The sequence below is a fragment of the Echiichthys vipera genome (assembly GCF_963691815.1).
Source record: "Echiichthys vipera genome assembly, chromosome: 19".
In the NCBI taxonomy this organism is placed as follows: Eukaryota; Metazoa; Chordata; class Actinopteri; order Perciformes; family Trachinidae; genus Echiichthys; species Echiichthys vipera.
Window position 1 is genome coordinate 10,167,878 of NC_139844.1, and position 20,481 is coordinate 10,188,358.

A 20,481-nucleotide genomic window follows, 5' to 3' on the forward strand; every position below is an offset into this window, starting at 1 on the left:
AGGCCTTAAGGTGAATTAGGAAAAAGTGGTTAGAGAGAGATTTTTGTTCCCACATCTGGGCACTACTTTTTTTTTAAATGTATAAAAATGTGAATTACAAAAGAATGAAAATCTCATGCTGCTTGTTTTGCCTGTAAATTTATTGACATTTATACATATACCTCCCATCTGAGATACGTATTTGTGCATTAGCATACTTAAATTTGTATTTAAACCATGAAATATACAAAAAAAGATTTTAAAAAGCTACAACCCCTCGTGGCCCAATTGTAGAAAAACGCGCGCTAAAGTGCCCCCTGGGATCATGCGCTAGTGTTATGGAGCACATCACAAGATATTACAGTTTATCAAATGACCACAAAGTAGCCTAACTAGTAATCCACTTTGCTCTTGAAGATTTCCCTTATTAATTTAAATTGTTTTAAATCATTAAAATTGTTTAGTTGGTTTATTAGGTCACTGGATCGGAACATTATGGACTGGAATACGTGTAGGCCTCCTGTGGTCTTGTTTGTGTGCTTGACCAGACTGGTTAGTTTTCCAGGGGTCCATGAAGGCATCATCTAATTAGGTGTGTAAGTATAGACTAAAAGCCTTTTGTTTCGTTTATTTGTCAATAAATTCTAAACAAACACCAGTTTAAAAAATATATAATCCTGTTATCTACCATCTTTAGCCAACAGAGGGCGCAGGCGCCCATCAGGTGGAGCTCCCTTTCTCCATCTCTCCTCTCCAGCAGCTGCAGCGCAAACTTCAGCTGGAGTTTAGTGATGGTCACATGACGATGCTGTGGCTATATTACTCCAAAAGTCTGAGCTTGTTCTACTCTACAGAGCTCTGCAGCAGTGACAGAGAGAGTGTGACTGGTGTATTTCGGTGTACATGCCCTTTTGATTCAACGCAGGTTTGACTGACAGCTGAGAATAAGCCTGGAGTTAACGTTACAGCGTCGAGACGCAACTCTTTGAGGGGGATTATGAGAAACTTGGAGCTGTGATCATTTTTTTTTTTCAGTTGACAGCTGACAAGGTGAGAGAAAATAACTTTTGCTACTTATTTTACCCCATCACTCCATCTCAGTTTGGTGTTGTGCAGGTTTAAAAGAATCTGACAAACTTGCTTGGTGAAATGCATGAATCTGCACCTGTTTCAAACACCAGCTGATCGTCTGTCACCTGTCAGAACTTTTTAAAGGGGAACTACGCCCATTTAAAAAATAAATACATGTTATTCATATGGTTCAAGGCCGTCCAAAAAAAGTTTTAGTAATCATGAACAACTGAACCAAATCCAAAAACAAGAGTGCTAAAACTCAAATGTGTGACGTCATCAAGTATAATACATATTCAGGAACTGCTCCATTGGATGCGTATGAAATTACATACTAGCATGTTATTAAGGATGCTTTAACAGTATGTGAGATTTTTTAGTATGTCCAAAACTGAATTCTACAAACTATCTCTGGTAAAATATGAAAGTGTACAACACTGGACATTACCCAGCATAAATATCCCCCAATGCAATGTTGGAGGCAACATGCATCAGACAATCAGTCTACATCTAAGGAAGTTCTGCAACAATAACTCTTCAGTTTCAATTCTACATATTAAAAATCAGTGATTTTGTCATCTGCAACCGTTGGACCAGTTGCTTCCCTTTCTAAAGTCCCCCTGCTCTCAAATATGTGTTTTTCTTCTGTTCATGGCCTCTAAAATGTCTGACACTGACTTGTATCTGTGCAAAGTTTGTCACTAAAGAGCTGTTTTCACTTTCCTCTCCTGAAGGAGGAGATGTCTGTGCACTTCCCTGAAATCTGAAATTCAAACGTATCCCCGGCAAGCTTTAGTTGGTCACAAATCGTAAACCAATGGCTGTCTAACATGCAAAAGCTGTCAAGAAACCTCAAACCTTCAGCGTAGAGCAGACTGTCAGTGCAGAGAGAAAACACAGCTGACACCTACAAGCTAACAAAACAGCAGAAACTAATAAAAGATGCTAACTACTCTTACCATTCTGATACATCTGCTAGGCACGGACTTTAGTGCACAACATAATCTGAGTCTGGGTCTTAATGATGCCAAGACTATAGGCTGCAGTCTGCTGCAGCAGAGCCCCATGGGTGGGCTGAATCAGTCTGATGTGTCATCGTGCTCTTTCACTGGTCAACCTCGGAGAGATGTGGCCGATGATGAAAGTAGCTCATGTTCAAGGACAGGCATACATTTAAAAAGAATACAATGGAAAAACATGTAAAAAGATAATATGTAAAATATATTCCAGGGAGGCTTAGTAGTCAATTTAAATATCAGCGACTGTTGTGATAAATAGCTTGTTAGATAGGGATGTTTAGTGGTGAAAGCCAGTTTGTTGAAGTTAATGATATTTGTTCAGCACAAAGGCTGCAGCACTTAAAAATCACCATGATTTATTGTGCTTTGACCTTTTTTTAAGGTGGCAAACTGGTTGACATCTGTTAAATATTCAATGCAATTAGGTTGAATGGCAACAGTTGAAAGGCCGGTTTACTGCGTGTTATCTACTAGAGCGGTACGCCACAATACAACAGGACAGGAAATGCATGTTTAATGGAACTCATCCGCGGAAAATTGTTGCTTTGTCTTTCAGCGGTCATGGGTGAAGTATCTCTGCCTTTAATGAACCGAGAAAAACGGGTTAATGATGCACATGGATGGTCGAGCAATGACACGGGAGGGACGCTTATGTATGGGAAGAGATTGTGCTGCACACAAACTCCCTATACTTTGAATGTATTAAGTCCTACACTCAACCTGCAAGTGGGAAATAATTACATAATTGAGCAGTAGCAATTGGAGAAGTAGTAGTAGGAGACATTGTAACAAAGATCAGATGTAGAAGAAATGCAAGGATTTTTAATATTGAAATCAGCAAACTTTCAGCTGCTTGCTCACCCCTAAGAGCTGTGCTGCATGAGACCACACACGCTGGTTCCCTCGCAGACTATTAAGATGTTCAGTTGGGGGCAAGTCTCACGACCCGACGATGCATGACAAGATAATTGTGTCCTCTTTTACTGAGTGAATCTCAACTCTCTGTCTCTCTGGTGCATTTGGACTCCAAACCTGTGTGGAGTTGTTGCAGACTCCCTCCATGGGTCACTGTGGTGGGGAGTAACTAAGAACTTGTACTTGAGTATTATCATTTTAAGCTGCTTTATACTTCCACTCCACTACATTTCAGGAAGGAATTATCATACTTTACTCAGTTACATTTCTAATGACAGCTTAAGCCTGCTAGTTTCATGTTTTTGTATGTGTTACATATTTTATGTAACACATACAAAAAACGCTCAATACATTTATGTAATACAGTTAATTGAAGATTTATCCTGTGGTTGCCAACCTTTTGTGTTTTGTGAAATAAAGAAGTGTCTGGTCGGGGCTCCTTGTCACATTTCAGAGGCCAATGTTTTGTTAGCAGCTTCTCCAAAGAGACATTTCTCGTCTTAACTAAAGAGTAAAATGTATTAAATGTTTCCCCAAAAAATCAAATCTTAGAGAAAAAAAAAAAGATCTTTTCAACCATGGAGGTTCAGGACACACATGTGGACAAATTAATATCAATACATGACAATATCTGAGTGTCATATCGTTAATAGGATGTGAGAGCACACCGCCCATTCCTGCAGCTCTTCTTCTTCTTCTTCTTCTTCTTCTTGGCCTGTCATTGTGCTGCATCTTGAACTGTTTGCAGTGATTGGATGGAGCTCTGAGAAGTAAGCCTTCAGTCTTTAGAGGGATGAAGAAAGTAAAACATCCACTTTCCTTAAAGGTTCAGCCACATTAAATCATCAGATTTCCCTTACCTCTTCAACGCTGCGATGAAAAGCTGATATTGTGCATTAAAGGCTTCTTTTGGTGATTTATCAGATTCTAACCTGGATGGAAGAAAAAGACTGAAAGAGTCATCCAGCTTTGTGCTCTTTATGCCAAGTTGTGCATGTGAGTGTTTTGGGCTTGGGTAGATATACTGTACGCATTGGTGTTCAGGGCCTTTTTATTAGTTATAGTCAGTGTTTCTGCCCCTGGAGGATGCTCTGCAAACGCACAGGTGGAGTTCACCTGTTTTTATAGTTTTGGTTCGTCTGCTAGTCTTGGGTAGCCCTTTAAACCTGACACAAACTATTCACCACCAGTGTAACAAACTGTCTTGATGAGGGAATCGATCCTTTTTTATGGACACCAATGCCATTATTGATTCTGCTTATCTGCCCGATTCTTTATTGATTCCCGTTCTGTGTGGAAAAACACAAATAGGAGAATATTCTTACAGTATTGGTTTTCATTTAGGTTTTCGTAGTAAAAGAAAATATCTGTTAAGCCTGCCTGCGTGGAGCTAATGTTATTATAACAGGATATTTGCCCTCGGTTAACAGACAAATGTCAAATACATGGCATTCCTGGAATTTAAGTCCATGTTGTGCAGATCATTACAAGCAGCACTGTTGTCATCCTTCTTCATGAAATGAAGCCACTTTGGACTGTTTCTTCCTCTCCGCCACAACTCTGAAAAACTGTTTCCAACAGTGTAGACACATGACATTTGTAATGCCAGTATCTATAAAAGGAATATACATGTTCAGAGGCAAACAATTCCAATGCATCAGACCTTTTGGAACTGGTTCTCGACTGCCATCCATATTTCTTACTTTAATGTAGATTTCCTTTTTTCTAAGAGATAGAGATGACTCTTTGCTTTCCCACCATTCTACGTTGGCACTGACCAACTGTGTGTGTGATAAACTTTTATATCCCACCAAAGTGTAATGAGAAGATAACTCACCCATCCACCCACATACACAAACATGTACGCAGGAGTACATAGAGTTTAGTGGGATCTCCTAGCAGCCCTAATGGTTTCTGCCTAGCTTCAATCTAAATGTCGACCTGACCCCTCCACCCCCTCTGTAATGAGAAAGTCCAGACTGAGCTCTTTTTAACGACTTTGTCAAACACTCACAGATCTGCCGCTGGGACTTGTGGGAGTTTGACACCCACCGATTCCTGATGGCAGAAGATTTAATTGTACTCCTCAGAGATGTCTGTGTCTGACACAACCTTTTATCTATTTGCTCTCTGTTCCCTTTCACTTTATTCATATGTCAGCCATATTAAGTTTACATCATATGTAGCGTGGGAAACTTAAAGAGTAAATATGCTCAGCTCAGAGTAAACAGCCTGGTGTAAGGCTGCAAGTGAGTGAGATTCATTATCAGTGAAAGTCAGTGTGCTTTTAGTAAAAAAAATGAGTTATGCCATCATGGATTAGTGCCAGATCCACACCTGCTGGGTGTCATTGTTAAGATGGACTGATTTCTCAGGTTGATAAGTGCCCTCTGGGACATTTTCCTCTATGATTTATGTTTTATGTTTTGAAAGGAGGATGTGTTGGAATCCTGCCACAACCATATGTGTCAAAGCCCTCTTCATTTTTTCTCACAATTCTGCGCTTACTTTTTGCTACTTTTTTATGAGTCAGGTGGAAGCAAACTTTGGGGAATTATTCCAAGGTTACACTTGCAATAAATAGAGCCCCAGGCAACTGACACAATGCCGTGGCTATACCTGAAATGGGACATGAGGTATTTGTGTTGATATTCTTGCCAAATCTTCTAAGTGAGGGTATGATGGAGGTGGAGCTCAACTGGAGGATTTGTGCTGTGTCCGTGGTGATTTGTAAGTTAAAGTTGAATATTTATCAGCAGCATGTCTAGGTCATATAGTACCTACTACTGTATAATCACCAATTTTCATCTTGTTTATAGCCTTCATGGATGCCTTGTGTCCAGAAAAGTCCAGAATTTAAGGTAATTTAACCCGAATTCAATGGATATAGCATTATATTGTTAATGCACAGTACTTATTAATCCAACTCAATCACACACCTGTCTAGAGTCGTTCAACAATTGTAAGTCGTAAACATGACATTTCTTCTCAACTCTACCATCATATGATGTGAACACAGCATAATCTTCACCTACTGTGCAGGAAGTCCATTCTTACTTTAAGAGGATGTGGGGCTTTGACATTCATCCAGTTGGACTGTGCATTGGTGTTGAAAGGGCCCAGTTGGCTGGCCTGGGCACACCTCAGGATCTCCCATTATTACTCTGCTGCAACCTGGATGAACAGTGGAAAAATGCATGTGTGAATGGATGAGCTCTAGAGTTGCTGAGTAACCCATTTCCATTTGGGCTGACTTTCAAACACTGTTCCATGTTTTGGAAAAACAATTGGCAGAGCGGTTACAGAATGTCTAAATCATAAATTGTCACTTTAATTTTGTTTGACTGGGCTAATATTAATAATGACGCATTTACCTGTTCTGATTCAGTATGAGAAGCAGCAGCTTTCACACACACTCCTCATCACTAGTTGGTGTGAAAGGTGAATCAGTTCTTCCTTTCCTCATGACTGACCTTTCCACAATTTTTATGCACATTTATTCCTACCTTTTCTTTTTTTTCATATATCTTGTTAAAAGGCAAACAAACATATGGGGCAAAAACACAACTTCTGTCTTCAATTCTCACACCACATGGCTCTCCCCTTGTTTGTTAGGTGTGTGTGTGTGTGTGTGTATGTGTGTGACTGTATTGTAGCTTGAAAAACGCAACGTAAATGGTCAGAGCTCTGACAACTGGCTCACTTGATTCGCAGCACTAGAGGGCACCAAGTAAAAACAGACACACACGTTTGAAGCTCTGTCCCTGTAAGGACCCTCGCTGATCAAATTGATTTCATAACCTTAACCCTCAATAAAATGTCCTACTCAGATCCATAAGGAGTTGGCCTGGAAGAGTATATTCTCGTCAGGATTGAAGCGTTTTATTTTAGGATAAAGGTGATGACTGAGTGAATACAAAGCATGTAAGGAAATTGTCTTCCTGTGTGAAAGCAACTTCATTTTCTTTAATTCTCATCTGTATCTTTTGTGATAGTACGCTGTAAAAGGTTTGGGTTGGTCTTGTAATGTATTACTCTTTCAGTAAAATGATAATGGATGTGTCTTTTGTCTTCAGTCAGGTGGAGATGGAGAACAAGGCCATGTATCTGAGCACATATGAAGAGAGAGAAAGCGGCTCCATGTATGAAGAGGCCTACGATGGACACAACTTGTCCAAACTCAACCTGTGTGATGAAGGTCAGGACAATTTTCACCCAAAATACTGATTTCTTTTTAAACAAACAACTGACAACATTTGATTTTTACCCTGGATCTGGACAAGAGAGGAAATACCAGACTTGCCAACAAAAATATAAAAATACACTAAATTTATCGTATTGTTTCAATTGATTTGTTTTTATATAAGCTTCAACAATCCGACTAAAATGCAAGGAGTCTATGTCCGTCTGTTCTTTGATTTTCTTGGCAACCGTTCATGTAATCGACTTACACTTGGTGGGCGTTTTACTGACAACCCAACAAAGTGCAGTGTCACGATCTAAGGGACATAGTTATTAGGGGTGTGTTATGTACACGCTGTGTAGTTCTGAACAGCATACTGGGTACAGGTGTCTGTCGCTCGCTACAGTACATTCAAGAACAGATGGAGAAAGAGAGATCGGAAATGTAACATTGTAACAAACTCAAACATTTAAAGCATCAGCAATAAAACTTTCAGAATGACCGCTTTTGTCCAGGAAATAGCCTGGTCCCAAATAGCTAGCTGTTAGCAAATTATGCATATACTCTCCAATTCCCAGTGTGACCTTTTTATTTATGCAGTATATGTGTTTGTGATGGCACATGAGTCTGACATGAATTTGATCCAGACCTTCACACCATAATGGATTTTCAGAAAGGGACTTTCTACACAGAAGTGTACACACACACACACACACTCACACACACACAGACTAATAAACCAAACAGACACACAAGACAATGCTGTCACCGCTTGGCATCCGCTCCACTCTCACTATGGTCATCTGTGAAAGTCAGGAATGTCCAGAAGCAACATCTGCATCAGTGTGTGTTTTTGTATGTGTGTGTATGAGTGTATGTGTATGTGTGTGTGCGCAGGTGCAGCTGCAACAAATCCACACTTGACCCTGTGGTGCTCTCAGGTTTCGACCCAGTAATCTGCGAATTTGGTGGGAAAGTCTTAGTGAACATTAACTGGAGAATTTGTTGACATTTGAATGGAAAGCGAACAATGGCTGCACACATCAGAAAGACTGTCCTCGTCCAAATTCTCTATTCCTAGATCATTTTCACACCTCCTTCAATTAGAGATGATATCCCCGAGTCCCGGGCCATGGAGCAATTTGTTTTTCGTTGGTTGTAGTAGAAAAGAGCAAAACAAAGCTGTTAGGAGGTTTTTATCTGAGTTTGATCCAACCATTTATTCACATAGCCAGCGTGTATTATGAGGTAAACACACTGTGAATTGTGGGTAAAAAAACAGGGTTTATCCACGAAGAAAAGTTTATGGGGCAAATGTGGTCCTGTGTTGTGAAACGTTGTGAAATCTGGCATGAGGTGTCAAGTCGCTCCACCATGTTCTCACTTGTGTAACATAATTATAACAGCACATTAAGATTATTTTAACAATGTTATGTTAATGTTTACGCATGGATTAGCATATTTAAATCATTCTGTCGTTTTGTTTGGGAAACATTTTGTCACCCTCATCTGCCAATTACAGAGACGGTGCCTGACTTTAAGGGGATCTGCTGCACTTTCCAAGCACCATGAGTATTTGATTTGGAAATTTAAAGTAAAAGGAACAAAACCATGTCCTTTCACTAATTTCACCCAAACAGTCAAATACACAGCTCATGCCAGTAACTGGCTCTTTGGAAATAAACAGTATAAACAGATATGTGTCAAAATGTATCAAAATGTATTGTTGCATCTCCGGGTTTACTTCTAAAATAAGCCTACAAATTTGCTAATCCCTAAAGAAATCTTCTTATTAAATTCCCTGTCTCTTTGTCTAAACAGTACAGAATGTTTACAACACCATCACCAGAGAGACATGAGTTAGACAGAACATACAGCAGTACAGTCATTTCCGAAGTTGCTTACAATTACTTGATGAATGAATATTGAGTCTTGTGTCTCTCTAATGTCAGTTGGAAAATCTGTCCAACAGTCCATTTTGTCTGTGTTATTTTAGTTAATTATAATAGCTACAATGCATAACACACAAGACTGTATAACGATAACTCAACAACTCAAGAAACACTGAGGAAACAGATGACAAAGAATATTGAAAGTGGAATAACTGTTATTTATCAAGCAAAAATCCCAATTATTTCTTCAATTCCAGCACTACGAATGTGAGAATTTGCAGCTTTTTTGGTTTTTACATAATTGCAGAACAAAACAGAATATCTTTCGATTTAACCGGTCAAAATAAGCAGTATGAAGACATCGCATTGTACTTTAGGAAACTTTTGATAAACACCTTTTATCAGGGTTATTTTTAATAAATGATATATAATGTGCTATAAATATAATAATGCTGAAGAAAATAATTGTTAAGTAATTTGATTTGAATTTCCAATTTTGGCAAATATGCTTATTCACTTTCTTTCCAAGAGTTAGATAAGAAGATTGATAACACGGGAGCATACCTGTGTTCCAAGGGGCCTATGTTCCCCGGGTCTGTTATTTTTTCCACAATCAGAGCCAGATTCCACGGCAAATAGGTCTATGTAGACCCTAAATACCTGGGAGTGACCTTAGGTTCCACACTCACTTTTAAGAAACATATAGCTGGGTAGTACGTTGAAATATAACATAGCTAATTTTAGACACATTCGAAATTCCCAACAGTTGATGCTTCTATGACTTATGTAAATCCTATGATTATGTAACATCTGCAGTTCTGTATGTCAAGCTGGTCCCAGGCTGCCTTGAAATCCATTAGATCACTTCACAAACAAGCTAATAAAGTCTTAGACAAAAGATCAATGCAATAACACATTGTGCCATACTGGGCAAGTATTATATACTTAGCCTTGATGATCTCATATGTTCTTAATCTTGTTTTTACCTGCTCAGGCACTGCAGATGAAAAATTAGCTTTCTAGCTAGAATCTGGTACAAATCATGTTTTTACACTATGTAACCAATGGATTTTGTACATGATCCCTGAAACAAATAAACAAAATAAACTAAACTAACACAACCTCCTAACCCTGATCCTAACCGTTTCCCCTAACAAAATGCTGAATCAAATCAGCAAAGGCAGAGGTTTATGCGACCAGGGGAACATAGGACCCAAGGAACTTAGGGATGACCCCGATAACACTTAGCTTAGCATAACGACTGGAAACAAAATCCGCTTAGCACTACTTCTAAAGCTCACTAATGTGCACATTATGTCTTATTTGTTTAACTCATATAAAAAAATAAAGTGTAGTAGAGCACCCTACCCCCATAAAACAGCCACCTGTCATTTTTAAGCTGTGGTTTTTGTTACCTTGGACAGAATCAGGCTAGTTGTTGCCAGTCTTTATGCTAAGCTAAGATAACGGTGCGCTGGCTCCAACTATAAATTTGTCATACAGACATGTCTGTGCATTAGGCCTAAGTGTGCGACTGGAGCCAGGAGATGATTAGCCTAGCTTAGCATAAAGACTGGAAGCAGGAGAAGCTGCTAGCATGACCAAAGTTCAAACATACATCTACCGGCACAAGTGTTTGTTTACTGGGTACAAGAACATGGCCACTGTGGTTGTAGGGGGAGTTACGAGTCACAATATGTGTTTATGCTCAGCTAATCACCTCCCTGCTCTGAGGCACAGACATGAGAGTGGTGTCAAATGAATCACCTCATTTCACTCTTGGAATGACATCAAACAAGCGTATTTGTCATAAAGATTTTAATGTGTGTCTTACACTGAGGCTGAGGAAGACAGAAAACTATGTGATAATTCCCCCCTTAAGCTGCAGACTGCTGTTTTGCATTTTGCCGTTTTAATGAAGGTGTTTGCATGATGTGTAGTTGTTTTGTCTCAATTTGGCCTGCGTTTAACTTAAGAGGCAGTCTAGCTCCGAGAAAAATTCCTGCTCCTATACCTTCCAGCCACGTGACACATCTGAGCCAGCTGTGTTTGTCTTACGCCAGAGGAGTGTATGTGTTCTTCATCATTGAGGGGAAGTGTGTTTGTGTGTGTGTGTGTGTTTGTCTGTGTGCGTGTGTGTGTGCGTGCGTGCGTGTGTGTCAGCAACAATCCACAATCCACCAGTGTCCACTGACAGATTGTCATGGTCCAAATGAAACCATGCTGTTGGGAGGCCACACTGCAAATGAGTGTTTATATTTAAGTCAGACTCAAGCCAACCATCATGACTGTTCACAGGAAGATAGAATCTCATTATAACCTCATAATATCCCAGCGGGTGTTCTAATATGTATCGTGATGGTTGTCATATGGCCACAGTGATTTCCCAGAGACACCTGTCTGTTCATATTAAGAATCCTCTCCTGAGCTTGTTTTCTTAATTTAGAATTTGGTAGCTTGTAGCTTGAGCGACACCAGTGGTAAATTATTAAGGCGTTTTTAAATGACATTTGATGTACTTCTGATTTAACAAACATTTGACAACTGATGTTCAACACATACTTCAATCCAGTCAAACTGTAGCTTAGCAACCATATCTAGGCCAGGATGTCTGTCAAGATGGAGTCTTCTCAACAGTCTGAGGAGGTGAGCAGTAGCAAATATTCGCTAACCAAAGGGGGTTTGAAGTTGTTGTTTTTTGCAAATTTAACCCAAAACACAAGACCAAAGGTTTTTCTGTTCTGTAAGCAAGCCAACTGGCTAAGTTGTGTTAGGAACCTAGCATTAGGCCAAGAGTAAGCATAATATGGCTAACAACATTACAAAAGCTTAGGAGTGAAACATCTAGTGCCTGTTACTGCAACTAACTCCAAAGGCTATATGCAGCTGTTAAATCTGACGTAACACCCTTTCAAATACGATTTCCGGGTCCAAACTAAGCCCCCCACCACAGCGACATCCTGGTTGATCCAATAGGGAAGTGCCGAAAACTGCAGTTCTTTGAGTGTCCAGTAGGAGTAGTTTGCACAATAGAGCAGTTTCTCATTGACCGCCATGTTAAATAGGCCGTTTTCACAGCATAATAAAAGTTATTTAAGGCCTGTTTCCAAAAAACATTTTAGTCTGTATGTTAAAGTCATATCTCCATGACAACACTTAGGAGAGAAAAATTTTTTTGTGACAGGCTAGTTTTTATTTTATTGGAGGTTAAAGTTTATGAATAATTAGGGGCGTGGCCTCTTGAGTGACAGCTAGCCCCTGACCGTCACTTCTCCTCGGAGGCTAGTTGTCAGGATTAGCATGCTAACTCCATCATCTCAACTGCGGTCATTGTGGTGGTGTTTCCATGAGTGACAAGATGGTTTGCTCTTCCATCAACTGTATAAGCAGATGGTTTAGGAACACACCGTGTTAACGTTGGCTCTGTTATGCTAATTAAATAGCCGCACTTGCACCATGACTTGCAGTACAGCCTGCTATCTATGAAACATACACTAGATGCTAGCAGAATATAGGCTAAGCATGGTACTGTGTTGAATATCAGTTTAAATCATAGATCATAAAAGCTGCCTGCACTTTACTCCCGGAGGCAGGTAATCTCCGCTAGAGACACAGGAGTTCCTGCACTGGACGAGCTAGTGTTTTGTTTTGTTTTGTTTTTCCCCAAAACTTTATTTCAAATCATAGCCAATGTAGTCTCCGCTAGAGACATGGGACTCCCACTCCCATTTATCTAAAAATGTGTTCTGTTAGCCTAGCTCCAGGGCGGTAGAGCTAATGTGGCCAATTCTGTAAACTTCACCCAGACAGACTTATCTCCATCCCATCACCGTCACATGCCCTTTTTTGGTGTGAGGAAATGAAGAGGAGACAGGCTACGTCCATTTTTTATACAGTCCATGGTCCAAACGCTCAGTTGAAACAAAACAGAAACAATGGCCGAACTTTTCCGATCACCTCTAATGTCAGTTAGACACCTTTTTCCCTGTAGAAATACGAGGTTTGGACCAGCTTGAACCCGCGTTATGTCATGACTTACCAGCCGGATAGCACGTCTACAGCTTTGTCCTTCTGTTTATTGGCAACATTTATCCTACATACTGTACATTTGCCAAACTCATCAGTTACTTACTTCCTCAAACCTGTATAAAGCCTAGAACCTATTGTTTGAAAATGCTAAGATTATAGCAAAAATCTCACTTTTTTTTCACTTAATAAAATACTTTTTTCTATATCATAGTAAGCATCCAAGGCATACTTTACATAACCTGCTCTACAATAACAACACTGCTCCTTTTTTTTCCAATTCCTGAAATTAAATGTATTGCTAATTAAATGTATTAGCTTGCTGGCAACCGCTGATAAACTCTGCTTTGCCTTCAAAAACTTTGTCAACTTACAGTATATCTGAAATGATTAGGGAAAAACACACAATCATTTCTTTAACAATGTCTAGGTTAATTTCCTCACAAACGTATATGTCTGAAAATATTTTAAAGTACAACTGCATTCCTGTTCCTATGACTGATGAAGGACGTAACTAAAGAAACAATTTCCGAAAATCTCTTCAGTCTTTTGACCTGAAGGGAATGTTCCCTCAACATCAACAGCCTAATCCCTGCCTCCTGACAAACTATCTCACTCACACTCACACACACACACACACACACACACACACACACACACACACACACGGAAAAAACTCCTCCATCATACTGTACACAGTACTGCGTCAGTTTTATCAAGACAAATTCGCTAGCATCTGTTTGACCCTGAGAGGAGTGTGAAGTGGAGACATGAATTATTGTAATAGCTCCGCAGTGAGTTTGTGTAGTTTTGTGAATTCTGTTCTATGAATGTATTTGTGCATCTACTGTGTGTCATGTTTGCCTTAAATAACATGATTGTGTGTAACGCGTTTAGTGTATGATCTTACTTCACACACTGTACCAGTCGGGCTTTCGAGTAGAAGTCTTTGAAATCATTTGTTTTAGTTTCGACATGCAGTTGTTGCTTCTTGAGACAAAGCAAGTAACTGGAAAACATGAGCTTTATTGATGTTGTTGTTGTACAGCCTCCTTTTGTTTTGTAGAAGGCAAACAAATCTACAGGTACCAACATCATGGTTATTCCAGGCCAATGCCAAATTTGTGTTCTCGCTTTACTCATGATTAGACAACCTGGGCTATTATGGCTGCAAAATATTTCCCCCTCGATATGAACTTTTGTATTGTTTCTGACACAATTTTTTTTTTTTGAAATCTTGATCAGGTTCTGTTAAGCGTCGCAGGAAGCAGGATCAGTGCTGTGCTCACCTGAACTCCCTCTCAGCCATCAAATACGCCATCGTCTCCCTCTACATCCTGGTTCTTCTCACCATCTTCGGACTCTGCCTGGCAGGTAGGGTGTGACTTGGTCTTCAATTATGTTAGTTGTTGTACTAATTATTTTATCACTAGGATGCTTTAAGGGGCCCAACACATTTTTAATAATGGTCAGTTGTTAACACGTTAGCCCACACCAATACAACAATATCAACATCATTTAACAGCATTCCACCAAACTTGGGACCCACTGCTGGCTTTTATTAGTAACAGTCTTACTGTTCTTCCTGATGATGCTGGGGATGCTTAATAATACTTGGAATGAGAGGAACCCCCCCCCCCTTTCTTTTTTTCTCTTTTTCTTGAATTACTTTAATTATTTTTGCTATTAGCTATAGTTTTTATGCTATTTTGTTTCACTGTACCTTAATTATCTACTTATGTTAAATGTTATTGAATTACTTGGTTGGTTATTGTGACTAAGTCTGACACAGGTTGTTGGGAGGGATAGTTGGATTTATGTTGGGGGTTTTTATCTTTTTCTTTTTCACTCTAAGTGAAAGGCAAAAGGCTGATGCACTATAAAACTGTTGTACTTTTTCTTTTTTTGCATGCCTGCAAAATTCATTAAGAAAATTTGGGGGGAAAAAGTAATAGACCAGTGTTAACGTCACAAACAGTAAACAGTAGTTTATCCAGCCTGAACACAGTCTGTCATTTACTGGTGCTGTACTCAAATCATCTTTCAGGTCTTTTCTTTATCACCAGTTCATCCAGAGTTAAATAAATAAATAAATAAATAAAGGTTAGAGTAAAGAAGAGAGATGTAGTTTACTGTACTCATTCAGAAAGATAGCACGAATAAAGAAATAAAGAGAGCATATTGTCCACATCTTGTTCTCAGAGCTCAGGCATGCAGATGACATCTAGGTTGAATTGTAATAAAGGACACACATGCGCATATACATATATGCATGACCCACACAAATCCAGTTATTTAGTCTAAGGTAACACTCTGGGATGTGGTCTGAAACCTTACTCCCCTTTTAAACTGTCTGTTCTAGTTTAGCTTTGAGAACACACACACAAACACACACACACACACACACACACACACACACACACACACACACACACACACACACACACACAATGAGTAAACAATCATTTGAAGCATAACCTTAACTTCAGTCATGTAAAAGTCCTTCTGGTGATTTTGTTGACTTTATTTACTTTATTCACAATTTTACTGCTATATCTGTTGAAAGGTTTGATGTTTCAGTGTCAGTAAGTAGCACAGATCTGTGTTTTATGAAGCTCCACTCTGTCCTTGGGAGATTTTTCTATTCGCAAACCTAAATCGGTTTTCCAAGCGCAGTGCAGGACTAACGCAGAGCTCTGTGTATGTGTGACAGGTTTAAAACCCGGTTCCCACACGTGGAGTTAAGTATGTCACAGAATTTTGGAAGCGTGACAAGCTTGACGTTTTTTAAATGGAGAACATAAAAGACAGAGGAGAGATCAAGCGTGACGGTGGCTGGTTCCTTTGTGCTGTGTGGTTCTCATACTTCCCCAATGCATGGCTGTGCCAGAGTGCCAGGTTTCAATCTGCAGAGGAGTCCAAACTGTTTTACATGAGGGATCCTCAGGGCGAGCATCACCTTTAGTCTGATTCCTGATTTGACATCACAACTGATTTTCTAGAAGATCAAGACCATAACCATTTGGCTCAGTCATACAGGTTTGTGCAGTGTGTGAGGGTTCAGCTTTCAGTGTTCAGCATCTATTGACTGTAGGTTAAGTCAAAACCACCTGACTGCCAGAAATGTAGAAGAAGTGGGGTTTAGTACACTGGATTTTGCATTTTAAAGCATGCAACTTAGATATTTGATGGATTCTTTTTTTGGGGCAGTTTTTCAAGCCTTTTAATATATACGACAGACAGGAAATGGGGTGAGAGAGAGGGGGGGAGTCATGCATCAAAGGACTTGATGTATGGGTGCTGATGAGTGTGACTAGTCTAAACTGAGACTAAATCTGCACGTTTACATTTTCTTTTCTTTAGCTTTTTTTTTTTTTAGACCATGATCATCTCTCTTACAATCTTGTTTTTGAGCTTTTGACCACATCACAACATCCTCATTGAATTAAACTATCTGTCTGTCTTCTGTCTTCTTGCTTTGGATTCTGACCTTCTCTCTCAACTAGCTGCTGTTTAAAGGGTGATAAGAAGAATAAAAACTATAGAGTTGTGTTGGACTTAAGGCAAAAAGTTGCATCTTTTATCTTTGGAGGACTAGTGTCTCGTTCAGGGACAAATCACTAGTACTTTATGTAATAAAGGAGAGAGTAGTTTCATTTCACAACAATGGAAACCACCCAGTCCCAAACCCCCTCTACTGATTCCACAGCCAAACTTGGAGGCACAAACGATAGTTCTTTCAAACATCACATCTCAGTGAATTGGCACAAAAAATAGTGAAGCTGTTATGTGGAAATTTGGACTTGTGAGTTATGGAAATTAGCATTAGCTGTTGTTATTTCATATCACTCAGTGTGTTCCAACATCTTCAGAGCTCACGTCGCTGCAGTTCCTCCTCCTCTTGGTTCATTTGGAAAAAGCCTGGCGTGATGCCACAGTAGCCCTATGGCCAATCCACTTCCTCCAGCCTCCTTGTAAATGTCAGCTGTGTTATTAGAGGTGAGAGACGACAAAGAGAGGCTGACGGAGACAGAGAAAGAAGCAAAGAAGCTGGAAGAGCAGGACATTTAAAGAAGATAGGGTTAGAAAGATAAGTGACAGACTCCAGAGCAGGTTTAAGAGCTGTCTGGATTCAGACCAGCAGGATCCTGGAAGAATCAACTGCTCTCACTAATCCTAATTTCATTTCAAGACTCTCCTCTGCTGGAGCCTCACACTCACGGCGTAACCACACGGCTCATGCCAGTTTTCCCAGGCACAGAGATGTAGTTAAGAGTTTGGAATGGCTTTAGTGTCGTCACAGAGGTATTTGGTTATTTAAGGCTTTTAGATGAGGTTGTTTAAGAAAAATAATCAAACTTTTTTTCACTGGCCTCTCTTAAATTAAATGCCGGCCATCCAAAAAGCTAAGTGGCTCCAGCGCAACTGCATGGGAGGCCCCTTCGCCACACACACAGTGCACGGACAAACACACTCACAGCGGCTGCCAGTTTTTTTCAATGTGAACACAGATTCAGCTCTGTGTTCTCCACATTTGCTTTTTGTTTAAGTTCTCTCTTGACTTTTAGATTTTTTTTTTACGTCGCCTCCTTTGGCTTTCTCCCAACTTCGTGGCACGCCCAGCGTCTCCTGTGCATCCAAATACAGTCATATTTTATAGCTACCAGGCTCACGGAGCTTCATCTTTGACTGAAAACATCTGCATTCAAGGCACGTATAATATAGTATTTTCTGTGTCAGCGCATCTGATCCTAAATCTTAGTTTTGGACAAGTGAAGGGGGGAGAGTGATAAACAGAAACAGAAACAGAGATAACCACAATGACAGAAAGCCAGATGTGTCCTGCTCCATTCATTATAAAGTTAAGCGCTGCCTTATCAGTGCATTATATATACAAGCGTATCTCCACTCAGATTGGACAGAACTCTCACAGCTCTGATCATGAGACTCATTGGCAGCAAAGAGATTGGTCCATGATTGAAAGATCACATGTTAAATCCCAATGATAGCCGGTGTCTAAGCCTTGAGCCAGAGCCCAGACTTTTATCATCTCACAGGCGCCTGCTGGAGAAACTTTTGCCTTTTGTAGTCGCTTGGTCGCAGCTCAAGAGGAGGACCATTACTTAAGAGACGTGTTTGTTTTTTTAGCATTAAAGCTGCAATGGACAACTTAGCATTTTTGCCGGTCCAAATGGGGCACAAAGTAACATTTAAAGACTTTACTCCCAGAAAGCCTGTGGGCTGACCTGCGTACAGTAAGTATCTGAGTGAACAGTTGTTTACACACTCAGAGCAGCAGGCTTTCTCTTGATCTTCATGAGAATGAAGCTTGCGTTGAACATGTAATTTACATGCTCAGGTCTGATTGAGCAGTTATCTATTCCCGTTGCTCATGCACCGGCACACAGCAAGTTTCCATGCATCATTTTCCTTCTTCAAGTCCTGTTTGCTTGTTAAAGTTCTATTACTCCGAGCGGTGAAGCTGTTGACTGCGAAAATTGGCTTTTCCTTCATTTAGTTTGTTGTCAGAGGACATTTGCATAAGTTGACCCTTTCTCAACTTCTCCATTTTGCAATGCTGAGCAACTTTTTCATCTTGCATCCCGGTGGAAAATGGCAGGAGGCTTTTTAGAGGTTCAGCTCACAGTGAATGGCAAAGAAAATGCACAAAAATTGGGTCAAAATTTTTTCATGTCATCTCCAAGAGTAGCTAAATTGTTGCATACTTTTAAATTCATTTTGATTCAGTTTTTGTAATTGTCCCCAATATTTCCTACATGTTGAAAGTCATGTTAGGTTCTGAAAAAACAAAAATAACTGGTTACTTAAATGATTATGTGTTGGCTTATATATACGCTACAAATCTTGTGTATAGTAGTCTAAATTACTTTCAACTAGTTTCCATGTGGGGGTGCGACTAAACAAAGACAACATATGATGACACTCTTCCTTTATGGTAAAGGACAACTCTCCATTGTTCATGCTCAAAGGCCGCCTTATCAGTAATTACGAAGAACTGAAACCAGAAAGTTGAGAGAGAAACTTGTGATGTGTTCTAGTTGCTCAAGGTTTAAAAGTGGGAATCAGATTTTGTTGCCCCTCAGAGCGTTCGATTTCTAATGCTCTACACTTTTTTTTTTTTATTCTACAGTGTCTGGCTGTTTTGCAGGAAAATCGCACCTCCTCTTGGTTGCAGTTGATTGGTCCAAATTACCTGTGATCTAAAGACTTGAACTTTGCTCAACTTTCTAAAAAGAAACCAGATGCAGAGTTTTGTCTAAAGCCGCCTCTTCTGTTGTCTCTCCATTATTATTAATGCCAAAGGCCTGTAAACTCCTCTTTTATAAAGTTCCTAAGCTCTTTCACATGTTTTTTCTCTGAGTTCATCCAAAGTATTACAATAGCTTAGTTTGCAGACAATATGCTGTAAGACATTACAGCATATACAGTACAGAAGAGTAGGTGAGAGAGATGTTGGACTGAACCATGTTTTTCTAATATAACACTTAATGATAGGAATTCTTGCTCTTTAATAGGAACCTGATCTCATGGCTCTGTTCCTTTCAAGAGCCATTAAAAAGAGCAGCTCAATGTTCTTTTGTTGAGGCTCGGAGGTCACCATTTATCTGTGAATGTCGGGCATCGTTCACATGCACTTGAAGTAAGTGTTAATAAAAGCATGTCCAGTGTGTTTTTCACAGCCATTTGTCACCTGACTAATAACAGTACGGAAATAGACGTTTAATTACTGTTTTAAATGTTTTTCATGTGTGTTAAACTAATTTAGTTGTTATTAAGAGCCTGTATCATTATATTAATCATATATTTGTTAGTCCTACACATTAAATATAAAAATTAAAATGTTCCAACAGCTTTAAGATTAGAATTGAAACAATGTTATTCTGAGGGTGTGGAGCAAAGCACCATCACTGTGCCAGTCATGCAGTTTTATTCTAATACATATTATTCATTGTCTTTGCATGCATGTTGACTCATGCACTCTTGTAGCAGAGCTATGGTGCATTCTAAGACAACTCTAGAGTCTATTAAATATTCCTACATTTAACCTTATATTTCTTAACATTATTATTTGAACAGAACTCTCTTTTCTCTGTGGATGGTTTGATTGTTTTGGTTGCATTTTGGCCAGACATAGCTACAAACACTTTGGACTACATCTGGAGTCAGTTCTCAGAATAACTGGTTGCGTAAAACACCCAACAAACACATCTAATAGCCAGGGATTTGCCCCATAAATGGCCATACAGACAGAGCTTGGACTGATAACTGTCTGGGTGTCAGGACAGGATGCTTAAGCAGGATTTACACGTTTTATAGTTATGTTCAGGAGCTGGATGGAGATCTAGTGGTCTATTTCATCATAGGCACAATCATG

General features: G+C 39.6%; 1 protein-coding gene across 2 annotated transcripts in view; it reads left to right on the forward strand.

The window, feature by feature from the left end:
• Positions 1-871: 871 nt before the first annotated feature.
• scara5 (scavenger receptor class A, member 5 (putative)) overlaps positions 872-20,481 on the forward strand; it is an 86,884-nt gene continuing 67,274 nt past the window's right edge. The window contains exons 1-4 of one of the 2 annotated variants that reach the window (XM_083934267.1): positions 872-1,029; positions 5,804-5,845; positions 7,061-7,182; positions 14,331-14,459. In XM_083934267.1, coding sequence (XP_083790393.1) covers positions 7,071-7,182; positions 14,331-14,459 — 241 coding nt within the window. In that variant the 5' untranslated portion in view covers positions 872-1,029; positions 5,804-5,845; positions 7,061-7,070. The remainder of the gene's footprint in view (positions 1,030-5,803; positions 5,846-7,060; positions 7,183-14,330; positions 14,460-20,481) is intronic. The other variant, XM_083934266.1, reaches the window with a different exon arrangement.